Source organism: Stigmatopora argus, chromosome 14, assembly GCF_051989625.1.
Source record: "Stigmatopora argus isolate UIUO_Sarg chromosome 14, RoL_Sarg_1.0, whole genome shotgun sequence".
NCBI lineage: Eukaryota > Metazoa > Chordata > Actinopteri > Syngnathiformes > Syngnathidae > Stigmatopora > Stigmatopora argus.
In genome coordinates, this window is record NC_135400.1 from 16,898,181 (window position 1) to 16,916,163 (window position 17,983).

At 44.3% G+C, this 17,983-nt stretch overlaps 1 protein-coding gene and 1 pseudogene across 7 annotated transcripts; one reads left to right on the forward strand and one right to left on the reverse strand.

The window, feature by feature from the left end:
• The first annotated feature begins 1,155 nt into the window (after positions 1–1,155).
• LOC144088793 (myosin heavy chain, fast skeletal muscle-like) lies at positions 1,156–12,287 on the forward strand (annotated as a pseudogene).
• Positions 11,926–17,883, reverse strand: LOC144088800 (uncharacterized). 7 transcript variants are annotated; one of them, XM_077619476.1, is made up of 14 exons: positions 17,726–17,883; positions 17,036–17,147; positions 16,811–16,951; positions 16,632–16,740; positions 15,689–15,840; positions 15,445–15,595; positions 15,144–15,310; positions 14,793–14,954; positions 14,365–14,730; positions 13,672–13,821; positions 13,518–13,556; positions 13,031–13,231; positions 12,536–12,657; positions 11,926–12,196 (listed from the first exon to the last, which is right to left on the reverse strand). In XM_077619476.1, the coding sequence occupies exons 2-13, from the start codon at positions 17,054–17,056 to the stop codon at positions 12,571–12,573; spliced, it is 1,746 nt and encodes a 581-aa protein (XP_077475602.1). In that variant the 5' UTR covers positions 17,057–17,147; positions 17,726–17,883; the 3' UTR covers positions 11,926–12,196; positions 12,536–12,570. The 7 variants fall into 7 exon arrangements, with proteins under 7 accessions (XP_077475602.1, XP_077475601.1, XP_077475600.1 ...); XM_077619475.1 differs by having other exon boundaries at positions 11,926–12,247; XM_077619474.1 differs by having other exon boundaries at positions 11,926–12,657.
• Between the last annotated feature and the right edge of the window lie 100 nt (positions 17,884–17,983).

Genomic DNA, 17,983 nt, shown 5'->3' on the forward strand with positions numbered 1-17,983 from the left:
AAGGACTAATTTTGGGCCTTATCCCAGTCTCGCTCGGTGGCAACTGTTCATCCATCCATCACATTCCAAGGTGACATGTAGCCCACTCCTTAACTTTTATGGGATGGCGCTCAGCCGAACTTTTATTTCAGACATGTGAGCCGTGTAGTTTCTTCTGCAACTGTACACCCATGACATTTGTGTGATTTTCCGAAACCGCAAAACCGTTGCCAAGTCCTACCAAGTCGAGACGATCATATGTCGCCGACAACGTTTGAGCGTATGGTGTAATTAAGTCCGAATGGGATTGTTTTAGGATAGGGGTGTCCACGCTACGACCCGTGAGCGGGTGCTGGCGGCAGGGATTGAACATTTGTAGCCGACCCTCCCAGTCACAATGGATTGGATGACTATCACCGTAAATGACAGCTAAAGTGCTTCAAAATAAAAAGGCTACATTTCAAAAATAAAAAAAATTCTGCCATAAACTGTATATTTAATGCTTAAGGCCGTAGCAAACTTCCGTGACCATTAGAGGTCATTTCAATCTTTGTTCGATTGCTGCCAGCCTTCCAGTCAAATTGGAATGGACCTCTATCGCCGCAAACGGCAGCTAAAAAGTTACGACTTAAAAATGAAAATAAAGCGAAGCGAATCAAATGAACCGACACCTCTTAAACCACTGGGATCGTTTCTCGCCAGTCCAAACAATGCCAATGAGCTAAGAGTTAAAAAAGGGCACATCAGCTAAAGCATCCTGTAATACGAATCTTTCTTTCGTTTATTTGCGGTCATTATTTATTCGTTTCACATTAACGCAGGAGGGCAAACAGGAGGCGACCATAAAACAAGGCACAAGGCAACACAATCACGTTAAAGGTCAGCGTCACAAGATTAGCGACAACGTGGCAAGAATACATGACCAAAGCGAGCGGGGCACACCTACCCACCTACCGCTATAAAAGCCCCTGTCCAGAACCCCGACAATACCAACAGCGCTTTTTCAATAGGATCGTAAGACCAGATCTGATTTTCATCCTCGGTTGGGACTTGCAGAGGTAAATTCCAATCGAATTTTATCTAACACACTTGATTGACGTGGTTGATGCGCTGACTAACGACGGCTTCAAAAGTGACAGAAGTTTGCGCTTTTGCAGTCTCCGTTAAAGCGCCACCATGAGTACCGACGCGGAGATGGAGCAGTACGGCGAGGCGGCCATTTACCTCAGGAAGTCGGAAAAGGAGAGGATTGAGGCTCAGACGGCTCCCTTCGATGCCAAGACCGCCTATTTTGTCGTTGACCCTGAGGAGATGTACCTCAGGGGTAAAGTCCTCAAACGGGAGGGCGGCAAAGCCACCGTCGAGACCCTCATTTCCAAAAAGGTACGCACACCAAGGCCCCAAATGAACTTTTTGGTGGTTTTGACCGCTCTGGACGTTGAAATCTATTTGGATTGGGAGAGAGCTCATCCGGGGTTGCTCACTACATGTATTAGGTACTGCCGGTAGATCGTTAAGGTCCATGACGGGAAGATTTGATCCAGTCTGTTGGTTTCCTTAGCTAGACTTGCCATGCTAAGAAACCTACTCTATTTTTTTCTTTTTGGGGGGGGTGAATACTTGTTAAACCCTGTGATGCCCTTAAAAGAAAACAGCAAAGGATCACTTCATTAGCCGATACAAAAAAAGCTCAGCTTCTTCAAAAGTAGATCTTGTTCACATCTGTGATAAAGTCCTCCAAAGTAAAACATATTTATGGATTGTGTTCCACATTGATTCCATTTCAAACTGTCCTAAATCTTCAGACCGTCACCGTCAAAGAAGATGACATCCATCCAATGAACCCTCCCAAGTTCGACAAGATTGAGGACATGGCCATGATGACCCACCTCAACGAGCCCGCTGTGTTGTATAACCTCAAAGAGCGTTTTGCATCATGGATGATCTACGTGAGCTTTTCAACTCCCTCCGATTTGAAGCAACCGATTTGATTTAGGCTTTACGGGAGCAACGTCTTCTCTTTCCAGACCTACTCCGGCCTCTTCTGCGTGGTGGTTAACCCCTACAAGTGGCTTCCGGTGTACGACACCAGGGTCGTGAATGCCTACAGAGGCAAGAAGAGGATTGAGGCTCCACCCCACATCTTCTCCATCTCTGATAATGCTTATCAGTTCATGCTCACTGGTAAGACAAAGAAAATTGCGATGCAAAATGGTGCGAAGAGATATTATATAATAACTCTGAATGCAATATAATCATTTTTCCTTTCAATCACAGATCGTGAAAATCAGTCTGTTCTGATCACGTGAGTTCAACAGTCACTGGGCACATATTTTATGAAGGATTGAAATTTAGATTGGAATGAACTAAGGTAAAAAAAAATGTTTTAAAAATCAAGTATTTTTTTTTTTTTCATATCTTCCTCAGTGGAGAATCCGGTGCTGGAAAGACTGTCAACACCAAGCGTGTCATCCAGTACTTTGCAACAATTGCAGTCGTTGGAGGGAAAAAGGCTGAAGGATCTGGAAAGATCCAGGTAAGACGAAGAAAAGAGTCCGTCGAATTCAGATTTGTGCTCGTCCTTTAAGATTAAACTCTACACTGTCGTTACACGCTTCTCTCGCTGGAGGCTGATGAGTTAGTCCGCTAGAAATATTACTTGACGGCAGAATTGTGACCTTGCAGGGTTCTCTGGAAGATCAAATCATTGCAGCCAACCCTCTGCTGGAGGCCTACGGAAATGCCAAGACCGTGAGGAATGACAACTCCTCTCGTTTCGTAAGTACTAGTCCAATGATTGACAATCACATCGACTCCTTAAGTCCCAAACTGACATGTTATCATGAATACTTTCAGGGTAAATTCATCCGAATCCACTTCGGAACTTCCGGCAAGCTGGCTTCAGCTGATATTGAAACTTGTGAGTTTTCCCTTCATCGCATAAATTGCGCAAAATATTTGGATCCTTGTGAATTTCTATGTCTGACCATTAAGATCTGCTGGAGAAGTCCCGTGTCACCTTCCAGTTGTCCGCCGAGAGGAGCTACCATATCTTCTATCAGCTGATGACAGGACACAAGCCCGAGCTGCTGGGTAAGTCACATCAAATGTACACCTAAAGCGCCAGTAAACTATCATTCCAAAATAGGGTGACGTATTCTCTTCATTTTATTCAAGAGGCTCTCCTGATTACCACCAACCCATATGACTACCATATGATCAGCCAGGGTGAGATCACTGTCAAGAGCATCGACGACGTGGAGGAGTTCATTGCCACCGACGTAAGGAGAGAAAACCACATGGGCACATTTGAGTTGGATCAGTGCGAACCAGAAATAAGATCAGCTTGTGCACGTTACAGACGGCCATTGACATCCTGGGATTCACTGCAGAGGAGAAACTGGGCATCTACAAGCTGACTGGTGCTGTGATGCATCACGGCAGCATGAAATTCAAGCAGAAGCAGCGGGAGGAGCAGGGTGAACCGGATGGTACCGAGGGTAGGTCTTGCAATTGTGTCGCAACGCCTTCACCGCAAACCACGACAAACACTCACAAATTTGCCAAATCCTTGTTCAACAGATGCTGATAAAATCGCTTACCTCATGGGTCTGAACTCAGCGGACATGTTGAAAGCCCTGTGCTACCCTCGGGTCAAAGTTGGAAACGAGATGGTGACCAAAGGTCAGACCGTGCCACAGGTAAGTTGAGCAAAATCAAGACTCGGGAGGTCCAGCCTTCTTGAGCTACAAATACTTCCTCTGGCATCTCTCTTGTAGGTCAACAATGCCGTCTCGGCTTTGTGCAAGTCCGTCTACGAGAAAATGTTCTTGTGGATGGTCATCCGCATCAACGAGATGTTGGACACAAAGCAGCCAAGGCAGTTCTTCATCGGCGTGTTGGACATCGCCGGATTCGAGATCTTCGATGTAAGTCACGGACGACTCGAACCAGAATATGCTCGTGAACGCATCGGTGGATAAATTCCATATCTGTTTTGCATAGTACAACAGCTTGGAGCAGCTGTGCATCAACTTCACCAATGAGAAACTGCAACAGTTCTTCAACCACCACATGTTTGTCCTGGAGCAAGAAGAATACAAGAAAGAGGGCATCAATTGGGACTTCATCGATTTCGGTATGGACTTGGCTGCTTGCATCGAGCTGATCGAGAAGGTGAGACCTGTTCTCGCGGCTTTCTGAGAAAATGACCGGTGCGCCGACGACATGACCACCCACCGTGACTTTCCCAACCAGCCAATGGGCATCTTCTCCATCCTTGAAGAGGAGTGCATGTTCCCCAAGGCTACAGACACGTCTTTCAAAAACAAGCTGTACGATCAGCATCTTGGCAAGACCAAGGCCTTCGAGAAGCCGAAGCCTGCAAAGGGCAAGGCTGAAGCCCACTTCTCACTGGTTCACTACGCCGGCACCGTGGACTACAACATCACCGGCTGGTTAGACAAGAACAAGGACCCACTGAACGACTCCGTGGTCCAGCTCTATCAGAAGGCTTCCAACAAGCTTCTGGCCATGTTGTACGCAACTCATGCTGCCGCTGACGGTGTGAACTTTGTCCTTTAACTAGAAATGGTGTTGACTATCATGGCAAATACTGAGAGTGAATTGTAAAACAGAGGCTAGTGGTGGTGGCAAGAAGGGAGGCGGAAAAAAGAAGGGAGGATCCTTCCAGACTGTCTCCGCTCTATTCAGGGTAAATGTGAAATTAGTGTACGTGATGAGATCACAAATTGCAGGTGGCAGTTGTTTGAATTGCTTGTGTTTGAACTCATAGGAGAACTTGGGCAAGCTCATGACCAACTTGAGGAGCACCCATCCCCACTTTGTGCGCTGCCTGATTCCGAATGAAACAAAGACCCCAGGTTTGATGTTCGGTCCAGGCCCTTGACTTTGACGTTTCTTAGATTGATACGATCACTGGAAAAAAAAATCTTCAGGTATGATGGCGAACTTCTTGGTCATCCACCAGCTGAGGTGTAACGGTGTACTTGAGGGCATCAGAATCTGCAGGAAAGGTTTCCCCAGCAGAATCCTCTATGGTGACTTCAAGCAGAGGTAGCTTTAAATCTGTTCAAGTGTATTTAGCAAGACGAAAGACATGAATCCCTTCCATCTTCTACAGATACAAAGTATTGAATGCCAGTGTCATCCCTGAGGGTCAGTTCATCGACAACAAGAAGGCTGCAGAGAAACTGCTGGGATCCATTGACGTGGATCACACTCAGTACAGATTTGGGCACACTAAGGTGGGTTCAAAGGGACAACAGGTCGCGTCATTCGTTCAAACTCATTTCTACGACACAGGTGTTCTTCAAAGCTGGTCTTCTGGGTACGCTGGAGGAGATGCGAGATGACAAACTGGCAGCATTGGTGACCTTGACTCAGGCTCTCATCAGAGGATTCCTCATGAGGAAAGAGTTTGTGAAGATGATGGAAAGGAGGTAGAAATACGGGACATAAGCACCGTCAAACTCAATACCACATTGACGCTCAGATGTCCTTAATATTACGTATTGTGTTCCATAGAGATGCAATCTTCACCGTACAGTACAATGTCCGTTCCTTCATGAATGTGAAGAACTGGCCGTGGATGCACCTGTACTTCAAGATCAAGCCTCTTCTGAAAAGCGCTGAGACTGAAAAAGAGCTGCAGCAGATGAAGGAGAATTACGGCAAGATGCAAAACGACCTGGCCACGGCTCTGGCCAAAAAGAAGGAACTGGAGGAAAAGATGGTTTCCCTGTTACAGGAGAAGAATGACTTGCAACTGCAAGTGGCATCTGTGAGTGATCACAAGACACACCTTTTTACCGATCGGTCATTCGAAGCTTACGATGAGAAATATTGTCTTGCAATGTTTGACTTCAGGAAAGTGAGAACCTCTCGGATGCCGAGGAGCGTTGCGAGGGTCTGATCAAGAGCAAAATCCAGCTGGAGGCCAAACTCAAAGAGACGACCGAGAGGCTGGAAGACGAAGAGGAAATCAACGCCGAGCTGACGGCCAAGAAGAGGAAGCTGGAGGACGAATGCTCAGAGTTGAAGAAGGATATTGATGATCTGGAACTCACCTTGGCAAAAGTGGAGAAGGAGAAACATGCGACAGAAAACAAGGTTAACTTTACTCCGATTCTCATGGGATGATGAAGCATTGATTTAGGAAATGTATTCACACCACTAATGAATTTTACGAAACAAATAATGTATTTACCCAACACAATTGCAATAATTTAGGTGAAAAACCTGACGGAGGAAATGGCATCTCAAGACGAGTCTATTGCCAAGTTGACAAAGGAGAAGAAAGCCCTCCAAGAGGCGCACCAGCAAACGCTGGACGATCTTCAGGCTGAGGAAGACAAAGTCAACACTCTGACCAAGGCCAAGACAAAGCTGGAACAGCAAGTGGATGACGTAAGAACACCAGTTTGACTTTAAGATTTATAATTGGAAATATATCATTTTCCACATTGATTTCAAAACCTCATTTAACAGCTTGAGGGTTCACTGGAGCAAGAGAAAAAGCTTCGCATGGATCTTGAGAGAGCCAAGAGGAAGCTCGAGGGTGACCTGAAACTGGCCCAGGAATCCATCATGGATCTGGAGAATGACAAACAACAATCTGATGAGAAAATCAAGAAGTAAGAAGCAAAAATATCTTGGAAACAAGACATCCCTGCTAGCTAGAGAAATTGATCTTAGCATCTATGTTTCCTTTCTTCTCAAAGGAAGGACTTTGAAACCAGCCAGCTGCTCAGCAAGATTGAAGACGAGCAGTCCCTTGGTGCTCAGCACCAGAAGAAGATCAAGGAACTCCAGGTAACTTCTTCAACCCCGGTAAACCTGATATTCGACATGAATTCCATGTCATTTTGGCAACGCTATGGTCCAACCTAGGCCCGCATTGAGGAGCTGGAAGAAGAGATCGAGGCCGAGAGGGCCGCCCGTGCCAAGGTGGAGAAGCAGAGGGCCGACCTTTCCAGGGAGCTGGAGGAGATCAGCGAGAGGCTGGAGGAAGCCGGCGGAGCCACGGCGTCTCAGATCGAGATGAACAAGAAGCGCGAGGCCGAGTTCCAGAAGCTGCGTCGCGATCTGGAGGAGTCCACCCTGCAGCACGAGGCCACGGCGGCCGCTCTGCGCAAGAAGCAGGCCGACACCGTGGCCGAGCTGGGCGAGCAGATCGACAACCTCCAGCGCGTCAAGCAGAAGCTGGAGAAGGAGAAGAGCGAGTACAAGATGGAGATCGATGACCTCTCCAGCAACATGGAGGCCGTGGCTAAAGCCAAGGTAGATTTTCAAACATTACCTTGCCATCGCAAGAAGATTTCAAACAAATTGCTCTTTGTAGGGCAACTTGGAGAAAATGTGCCGAACTCTCGAAGACCAGTTAAATGAAATCAAGACCAAGAATGACGAGAATGTGCGGCAGCTGAATGATGTGGGCGCACAGAAGGCAAGGCTGCAAACTGAAAACGGTGAGTCGTCGATCTCCAGAAGTTGCAGTGCTTCAGACTTTTGACGTGCGCTTGAAAACATTTCTCATTTGCTTAGGTGAGTTTGCTCGTCAGCTTGAGGAGAAGGAAGCCCTGATTTCTCAACTGACCAGAGGCAAGCAAGCTTACACTCAGCAGATTGAAGAGCTGAAAAGACATATCGAGGAGGAAGTCAAGGTACAAAACTGGATCGTTTCGGGACTGGGATGCGTTGGGCAGATGTCAATTGTGTTGTGCTTCTGGTTTTTGATTTTAGGCCAAGAACGCCTTGGCCCACGCCGTTCAGTCTGCCCGCCACGACTGCGACCTGCTCAGAGAGCAGTTTGAGGAAGAGCAGGAGGCCAAAGCTGAACTGCAACGAGGAATGTCCAAGGCCAACAGTGAGGTGGCACAGTGGAGGGCCAAATATGAGACTGACGCCATCCAGCGCACTGAGGAGCTGGAGGAGGCCAAGTTAGTCCATTAGACTTCATTCTTAGCTCATTGACCGTTAATTCTTCTCAGTGGAGCTCGTGTTTTGTACACGACTGACGAGAAAAATGGATGACTACCTACAGGAAGAAGCTTGCCCAGCGTCTCCAAGAGGCTGAGGAGTCCATTGAAGCTGTGAACTCCAAGTGCGCCTCATTGGAGAAGACCAAACAGAGGCTGCAGGGTGAGGTGGAGGACCTCATGATTGATGTGGAGAGAGCTAACGCCATGGCTGCTAACCTTGACAAGAAGCAGAGGAACTTTGATAAGGTTAGAGAATTAAACCAAGTGAAAGACATTTCTTTCTGACTAATACTAAAAAAATATGCTGTAGGTCCTGGCAGAATGGAAGCAGAAATTTGAGGAGGGTCAAGCGGAGCTGGAAGGATCCCAAAAGGAGGCTCGTTCTCTCAGCACTGAACTGTTCAAGATGAAGAACTCTTACGAGGAGGCTCTGGATCAACTGGAGACCATGAAGAGGGAGAACAAGAACCTGCAGCGTGAGTCAACAAATCGTTAGAACCGATTCTTGGGAAGAAATGTTAGAAAATGTTTTCTCTTGTTTTTTTTTTACCCTCTAGAGGAGATCTCAGATTTAACTGAACAGATTGGGGAGACAGGAAAGAACATCCACGAGCTTGAAAAAGCTAAGAAGACGGTAGAAGGTGAAAAGGCAGAGATTCAGACGGCTCTCGAGGAAGCAGAGGTACCTCGTTTTATTAGCATTAAATAAAAGCTTCACGATACTCTGTGTGATCTCCAAACGTGTGCTGCTTTGTTGGCTTATGATGTCACTTTAAAAAAATGTAATTTCTGGTCCACAGGGCACGCTGGAGCACGAGGAGTCCAAGATTCTACGCGTGCAGCTTGAGCTCAACCAGATCAAGGGCGAGGTTGACAGAAAGCTGGCCGAGAAGGACGAGGAGATGGAGCAGATCAAGAGGAACAGCCAGAGAGTGATGGACTCCATGCAGAGCACCCTGGATGCTGAGGTCAGGAGCAGGAACGACGCCCTGAGGGTCAAGAAGAAGATGGAGGGAGACCTGAACGAGATGGAGATTCAGCTCAGCCACGCCAACAGACAGGCTGCTGAAGCCCAGAAACAGCTGAGGAACGTCCAGGGACAACTCAAGGTGAGCTCCACATACTTGCATGCTAACGGGCGGAGGATTGATGATTTGATTTTTTTCCCCCCAGGATGCTCAACTGCACCTTGACGAAGCTGTCAGAGGACAAGAAGACATGAAGGAACAGGCTGCCATGGTGGAACGCAGGAACGGCCTGATGCTGGCTGAAATCGAGGAGTTGAGAGCGGCGCTGGAGCAGACCGAGAGAGGCCGCAAAGTGGCCGAGCAGGAGCTGGTCGACGCTAGCGAGCGTGTCGGATTGCTTCACTCTCAGGTTTGGTTTCGTCAATTGACATCACACCACAGACATCAACAGAACTACCATCCTGCTTCTTCTAGATCAGGTATGGGCAAACCGGTCCTGGAGGGCCGCTGTGGGTGCAGGTTTTTGTTCCAACCGATATAGCACAGACAGTTTAACCAATGAGATTTCTGCAGAAAACAAGAACCACCTGACTGCAATCCACTGATTGCACTTGTAGGACACCAGATTGGTGAAAAGGTGACCCCCCAATAGGTTGGAATGAAAACATGCACCCACTGTGGCCCTTTGTGGAATAGTTTGCCCACCCCTGTTCTAGATTCAAGTAATTTTACTGTCATGTGTTAACAAATGTCTAAAAACATTTCTTTCTTAAATATTTAGAACACCAGTCTTCTGAACACCAAGAAGAAGCTGGAGTCTGACTTTGTCCAGATCCAGAGTGAAGTTGATGATGCTGTTCAGGAATCAAGAAATGCTGAGGAGAAAGCCAAAAAGGCTATCACTGATGTGAGACTGACTAACTCAAAGACATAAATTCTTTTTCTAGATCGTAAATGACGGGGCTAACGTTTCTTCAGGCTGCCATGATGGCTGAGGAACTGAAGAAGGAGCAGGACACCAGTGCTCATCTGGAGAGGATGAAGAAGAACCTGGAAGTAACCGTCAAGGACTTGCAGCACCGTTTGGATGAGGCGGAAAACCTCGCCATGAAGGGTGGCAAGAAGCAGCTCCAGAAACTGGAATCCAGGGTAATGAAATACACGATCACTGTACTAGAGTATGATTGTTTTTCCTATTTAATCAAGTATATTTCTATGTTAATACCCCCATAAAAACAGTCTTGCTCATTTGTTTACCATACAGTCACATACATGATATTGATGCCATCATAATACACTGATTCTAAGATAAATAGTTCATCATAAGACGATACAGTGTCACCATTTCGTCCTATGTGGACTTGAATGGGTAAAAAATATATGGGGGGTTCAAACTTTTGACATTATCTTCGTGTTGCCATGTCTAAATGTGTCAACTAAATTTGCATAAAAATATATCAATGCAAAAATACAAATGTTCTTTAGAACGTCTACTAGTTTATTAATATACAATAATTGAATTGCCTCTTTTTAACAACTCCATGACAGTAGAAATGACCTAATTGTGACGTCGTATACAAATTGACAGCATATTTAATGTTAGGGTAAAATTGAATTTTCTTAATGCTTATTACCGACCTGTAACGACTCCCAATGCAGCGGCCACTTACGTGTCACCATTTCGTCCTAGGTGGACTTGAATAGGGAAAAAATATTTGGGGTGAGGAAGACTTTTGTCAATATCTTCGTGTTGCCATATTTAAATGTGTCAACTAAATTTGCATAAAATATACCAATCCAAAAATACAAATATTCTTTAGAAGACAAGACAGTTAATACAGTGTAACACGAGCATATACAAAACGGAAAATGACGAGTCTAATTGCAAATGGCTAATCACTAGCGGAATACAAATATATCAATGCAAAAATACAAATGTTCATTAGAAGACAAGACAGTTAATACGGTGTAACACGAGCATATACAAAACGGAAAATGACGAGTCTAATAGCAAATGGCTAAACACTAGCGGCATAAAAATATATCAATGCAAAAATACAAATGTTCTTTAGAAGACAAGACATTTAATACGGTGTAACACGAAGATATACAAAACGGAAAATGACGAGTCTAATAGCAAATGGCTAACGACTAGCGGCAAGCCAGTTAATATACGATATAACAGGTGCATATACAAAACGGAAAATGCCGAAACTAATCTAAATCACGTCTAACCACTAGTTTGATAATATACAATAATGGAATTACCTCTTTTAACAACTCTATGACAGTAGAAATGACCTAATTGTGACGTCGAATACAATTTGACCGCATATCTAATGTTAGGGTAAAATGGCATTTTCTTAATGCTTATTACCTACCTTGTGACGACTCCCAATGCAGCGGCCACTTACCGAAACACCGGTATGTTGAGTCTTCTTGAAACTCTCAAAAATGAGGATAAACAAGTACTATTAGTATTATTTTAAGCGGTGAAAATGGCCAAAATTGCTGACGCACTCCTCCGAATGTAGAGTAGCACTGCAAAGCTAAGTGTAGCGCGAAAATGGCGAGCAGCCAATTAGATCCAGGTGCGGAACGAATGTGTGTTCATTGTCCACTGCGTCGTTACAATAAAGTTATTCCCCTTTTTTTCTCATTATTATTTAGGTCCGTGAGCTCGAAACCGAAGTGGAGACCGAGCAAAGACGTGGAGTGGACGCCGTTAAAGGTGTTCGCAAATATGAAAGAAGAGTGAAGGAACTGACCTACCAGGTAATCTACATTCAATTTCACTTTTCGGAGTCAGAAGAGTGGGAAAAAAAAAACATTTGTATACACTTACAGACTGAGGAGGACAAGAAGAATGGTACGAGACTTCAGGATCTGGTGGATAAATTGCAGTTGAAAGTCAAAGCTTACAAGAGACAAGCTGAAGAGGCCGTGAGTCTGCTCGCAAGGAATCTGACAAATACTATGACAGAGGATATATTTATTCAAAATAAGTCATTTTCTGTCACAGGAGGAACAGGCCAATACCCACATGTCCAGGCTCAGGAAGGTCCAACATGAGCTGGAAGAGGCTCAGGAGCGTGCTGACATCGCTGAGTCTCAAGTCAACAAGCTGAGGGCCAAGAGCCGTGATACTGGAAAGGTCTTTTTTTCTTCTCTTTTTCCAAGTGTCAAATGTGTACAAACCTCCAAGAATGACATTAAATCTTGAACTTCTTTTTCAGGGTGACTCTACTGAATAAAGTCAAGTGGATTCAGTGAACAGATCCATACAATATGGAATGTCTGTAAATTCAAGATAACCAATAAATGTTTGAAATGCAAAGGACAATAGCACATTTGTCATTTTTTTAAAAATGCTAAAACATTTGAGTCACATGTTCTCGATCATCATTACAATAGCGACATTCATTATTCACACAAAAATATACATAGTCATTACAGTAGTGTTTATTTTACACAAATCTACACAAGTTGTGAATAAACTTATGAAGCAAGCAAAATGACAAGTGAACAAATTAAGGTGAACTACAGCACAAAATGTGGCGGCACACAACAAAATTATGAAAATACCTGAATATGGTCTGGACAAGAAGCTTGAATGAAGTTTACATTCTGTTGCAATTCTTAGGTTTAACACAAGATGGAGGTATTCGCCCAAAACACTGGTTCTTCATTAGCCCTGGGGTACAAACCTGAATAAAACAGTACAATTTCATCATTTTTTTTAATACTTATAAATAAATATACATTGTATTATTTTACCTAACTTGGTTGTCTCTTTGTTCCAGCAGTGTAAACATCCTAATAAATTACAACAACCTTTTTTTTCTCCTAAAACTGGCCTCATAGGGAAAAAAAAAAGATTGGACACTAGTGTTTATTAACATCATCTTTCCTATCTTTCTTGGCACCTCCTTTTGCGTTTCCAATCCCCCGAACCGCATCCCCTTTTTGTTTGTGCCCCCCTTGAAGGTGGGTCGTGTGAACCTTCTCGATCAGCGAGAAACAGTCTTCTTCCGGCGTAATGGCGAGCCCCGCCCGTCCCGGAGAATTACCACGCTGCACCTTACAAGCCGCCTTCGGCTGGGGTGACGACGGCCGCGAGGGGCGAGGGGAGTCCTCATCTTCCTTGGGGATGAGGTTGAGGTTCCAGGACACGGGTCTTCCAGGTCTCGGGCTCAGGGGGATCATGAGGTTTTCTCCCGGGGCACCCAGGGTGAGGAAGACTTCCGGAAAAGTGCAAGGCTGGTTGAAATGTTTATTTCCCTAGAGTAAGTGAGCAAAGAAAAACATATCATACAATGGATGACAATAGATATTGTCATTTTCAGACTAAAAGTCGCACTTATTAGGATATGCGGTATCCATTAAAATATATGAAATCCCATTCAAAATATGCTCAAACCAAGTTGACATGTAGAAATTAATCTACATGACGAATCACCTAAATAAATGCGACTTAAAGTCTGTTGTGACCAATGTTGTTGGTTTTTTGGGGGGAGTAGAACAACTACTCTGGAAAATATAGTATTTTATATTAAGACAGGGTTACCATCTGTGGTGTGAAACTCAATGACACCTTCACAGTCATCTGGAAAAAAAACGAAATGTTATCAGTGGATGTTGTCATGAGATCCAATGCAAAAATAACGACTGATCATTTGATATCCCCAAATATTCCGATTGTTATCATTACTGTGATTTACCCGGGCCGTGGAATCGTGCGTCCTCTGGTATTCCGTCTCGCAGTTGAAGGACGCAGACTTTGACAGGTTGCAGTCCAATGGGGCAGGTGCTTGGACACCCTGTTTTTTGGACGGTGTCCCTTCATTCACCGTGATTTGTGGTGCACCAACCTGACAGATAAGAGAACCATGGATCATTATTACATCAAGTCAACCCATGATTCATCCACCCAAAATGACACGGTGGGCAGAATCCTTAGTTTTGACACCCATGTTTCATGGATTTGACAAGCGTAAAAGGTACCGTATTTTGCTGTTTAATACCCCCCCCCCCCCATTTAATATACCCGGGTACATTAAACGGCAGGGGTATATTAAACGGCGCACAAACAGGAAGGTACGATCCACTACGCACTCTTTATGCCGTGACGGGGTGCATCAACGTTTTGCAGACTAAAACTACTTACTGCTCAGGTTAAAACTACTTACTGCTGAATGAAGTCTGACTTGGAATTTTAATGAACTTAAGTATCTATAATTATGCCCCCATGAACACCATACAAATCTTGACCCAAAAAGCTGAGTTGCCATTTAATATACCCGGGTATATTAAACGGCAGGGGGTATATTAAATGGCGCAAAAACGGGAGGCTCAAAACAGCAAAAATCATTTAATATACCCGGGTATATTAAACGGCAAAATACGGTACATACTGGAATTTTAGCTTTTCCTTGACCCTGATGGCATTTTCCGCTTTCCGAAGATCCGCCTATCCCAGGCAGGGAGGGGAGACACAACCTCTGGTCGTCCAGCCTGCGGTTCTGACTCTGGTCCAGCATGCGGAAGAGCGCATCCGCTTCTGGACCTGCGCGAGAGATGAAGGACCTCAGAAAGATTGACAGGCTCCAGGATCCCCCTCTTGTGTTTGTTTCCTGACCCGCGGCGGCTTCTTTTGGCCTTCTGGCGGGCGAGCTGGGCGTGCTTCTGCTTTGCCGTAAAGTGCAACGCTGCTCGTCCATGCGTCCGCTTTGAGCGTGACTCAGCATTTTCAGGAATTGCCGTTCTTCGGCCTGAGAGAACTTGAGAAAACGGGGAAATAAGATGACATTTCACGGGTGGACTTTCCGGTCTGTCCACATACCTCTTGTTGAGGATGACTTTGGTCTCGGTTTTGTGAAGCAGAGTTCATTAGAGTTTTGTCCGGAAGCTCCGGAGTGGGTAAGACTTTACGCTGAGGGGTCGGGGTGGCCAAGTTCTGGAGAACTTGGGGCGCTGAACATCTCTGGTCATCCAGCCTGGAGCCCTGTTGGAAAATTACAACATTGTTATTTACTGAATTTACTTGACAGATTTCATTTCACATCCGTCATTTTTTGGGGGGGTCAAATTAACCCCCAAAAAGTACAAAACTATTTTAAACCTTAAGAAATCCAATAGTTTTTTTTATCAGAAAAAATGGTTCACGCATGTTAGGTAGGATTTTGTTGGACACCTGGACTTTGGAGACCATGTAACACAAATAATTGGCGTCCGGTTTGCGCGTTTGGGTGGCGCCTCCATTTTGAACCCGAGGCAAAGGCCGTAGAGACGCTCGCTGGTCGTCCAGACGTTTGCCTAGCGAGTTGGCCAGCAGGCTGAAGAACTTGTCAGAATGCGGGCCTGCGGACACGTGAAAATCAGTTATTATTCAAGTGCCATCGCCCGCTCATCCATTTGGACGGGGAGAAACGAACAGCCGACGTTGGAAGAACTCAGCGAGAGAAGTATTTTTTTGGGCGATACGATTGTCTAACCTGTCGGTTCTTGACTCTTGGGGCGTGGCGAGTCAGAATCGGGGCTGAAGGAGGCCGAACGTGGAATGTCGGAAGCGCTATTATCCTTGCGGGTTGACTCTGCGTGGTGAATTTGCGGTAAGGAGCACCTTTGGTCTTCCATTCTGCTATTCTGAAAACGTTTATTATATTATTTGATTCGTTCGTATTCCGTACGGCCTCCGAAGAGCAAATACATACATGTATAAAAACATAATATAATAACCTGGACTTTGGAGACCATGTCGCACAAGTAACTGGAATCCCCGGGGGATTTGGGCGCTTTGTCTATTTTGGGTAACGACGGCATGGACACTCGTTGGTCGTCCAGCCGGCGGCTCTGCGTGTTGGCCAACAAGTTCAAGAAGGACTCGCAATCTGGCAAAAAAAGTGGAACAAAATGAACCCATTCATGCACAAATTATTGTATTTTGTTGAAATACACTCATCCAATTGGAGCGTTTGTGCTTTTTGCGACAGGCAGAACAATAAAATGTAAGTAAATAAATTGTACAGTAATCCCTCGATTATTGCGTCTTCACTTATCGCCATTTTTTTTTCTGCTATTAATTATTTAAAAAACCATTTTAAATATATATATATATATATATATATATATATACACACACATTTCATCCAATTGGAGTGTTTGTGCTTTTTGCAACAGGCAGTACAATAAAATGTAAATAAATAAATTGTACAGTAATCCCCCGATTATCGCGACTTCACTTATTGCAATTTTTTTCCTGCTATTAATTATTTCAAAAAACATTTAAAAAATATATGTACATATATATACTTTTTTTTTTTAAGTTCATAAAAATGTGAAAATCCACGCTGCAACTTGTAAGCAAAAGCCAATTTTACTACTATGACTCAGCACAGAAAAAAAAGTTATAACTGGGGGACTCTAATTCGCCATTTTTTAATTATTGCGGACATGTCTGGTCTACATTAACCGTGATATTCGACGGATTACTGTAAATGTGTTAGGGAAAGTATCAAATAATTCAATAAGGTAAAAAGTAAAAGTATACTGTAAAAAATATAACTACCACAATATATTTAAGTACGAGTTAAGCTAATGATAAGATGTCCACTGTCCCTGAAACGGTAAAAATAAAACAATAACAATTTGATAGTCATTTAATGTGACTTTGGCCATTTACCTTTGTTGGAAGCATTAAAGACGGACGTCCCCTCAGCGTGCCTGGGGGTGCAGGGGGCACTCTGACTGGGATCCATCAAGCACTGCTCCACATTGGTCACAGTTTCGGGCTGTCGGGGTCAAAACAACGCCATCAAAATCCCCCCCAAAAAGAGCCGAAGAATGACGTTAGGCACCCACCTTGACGGAATGGTCGTGGCCTGGCTCGATGGGAACCCGCAAGCGGTTGCCGGGCGACAAGAGCAGCTTCCTCTTCGGATCCGGCGTGCTCTGGGTCACGGAGATCTGAGGGGCGGAGCCGTGATGGCCAGATGCTCCCGCCTCGCGAGATGGGAAAAAAAAATCAAAATAAATGAAGACTACGGTTGAGAAATGTTGACGTTGTAAAAATGAGTTTTCCAGTACCTGATACTTTGCCACCGCCATGAAAGTCCGCTTCTTGGTAAAAGGTATGGAAAGTCCGCCACTCTTTTATTCTGTAAATCCAGAATCTCGTTCTACGGTTTTCCTGTGAAATCTCATATCATTTCAACACATCATTTTATTTATGATTATATTATTTGGATAATTTAAAAAAAACTGTAATTAGGCAGGAGTGGGAGTACTAACTCATTGGAAATATATTGAAATTATAAGTATAAACATCCATTTATAAGAACCATGAGAGAATTTTATATATATACACAAATACATATACAGGAATCTTATTAGCAAAAAAAAAAAACTAATTTAGTTGCAAATCTGTTATGCAGCACAATTTAAAGTTGCAAACAGATTATGCTTAAACATTCGGCTTTGATTAATACACAAAAAAAAGTCCTTTACATGATTTAAAAAAAAAAAAAAAACTAAGTGAATAGTACATTAAAAAAACCTACATTTTGCAGATGGAATTGCTTTTTAAAAATATCTTAATGCCCAACACAGCTCAAACTAATACAAGCTTTTGGTGGCGTTCTTCCCAACTCATTAGCTAAAGCTAAATTAACATTTTTGGCGAAAAATCCATTGAAATAGAGTTTGAATAACCCCGAATTAGAGACCATAACAACATTATGAAGTGAAGGGACGATTAAGAATTTGAAGTGGACTCACCCTTACAACATGGCGCTCCTCTTCTTAAAATTCCTCAACGCCGTCCGGAATCCTCGTCGAATAGTCGCTTGCGGCTCGGGTGAGGCGGCTTCGCCTACCCGACACGCCTCGAACGAAAAGCTTTTAAAAGAGAGTTAAGTGCCGAGTATTAACCCGCGGCTATTAGAAGCGCGGCCCGTGGACTCTTCTTAATGTCACTATCTGTAATCCTCGATGAAAAAATAATCTGTGCATGGGTCGGCGTGGCGGTCGTCGCAT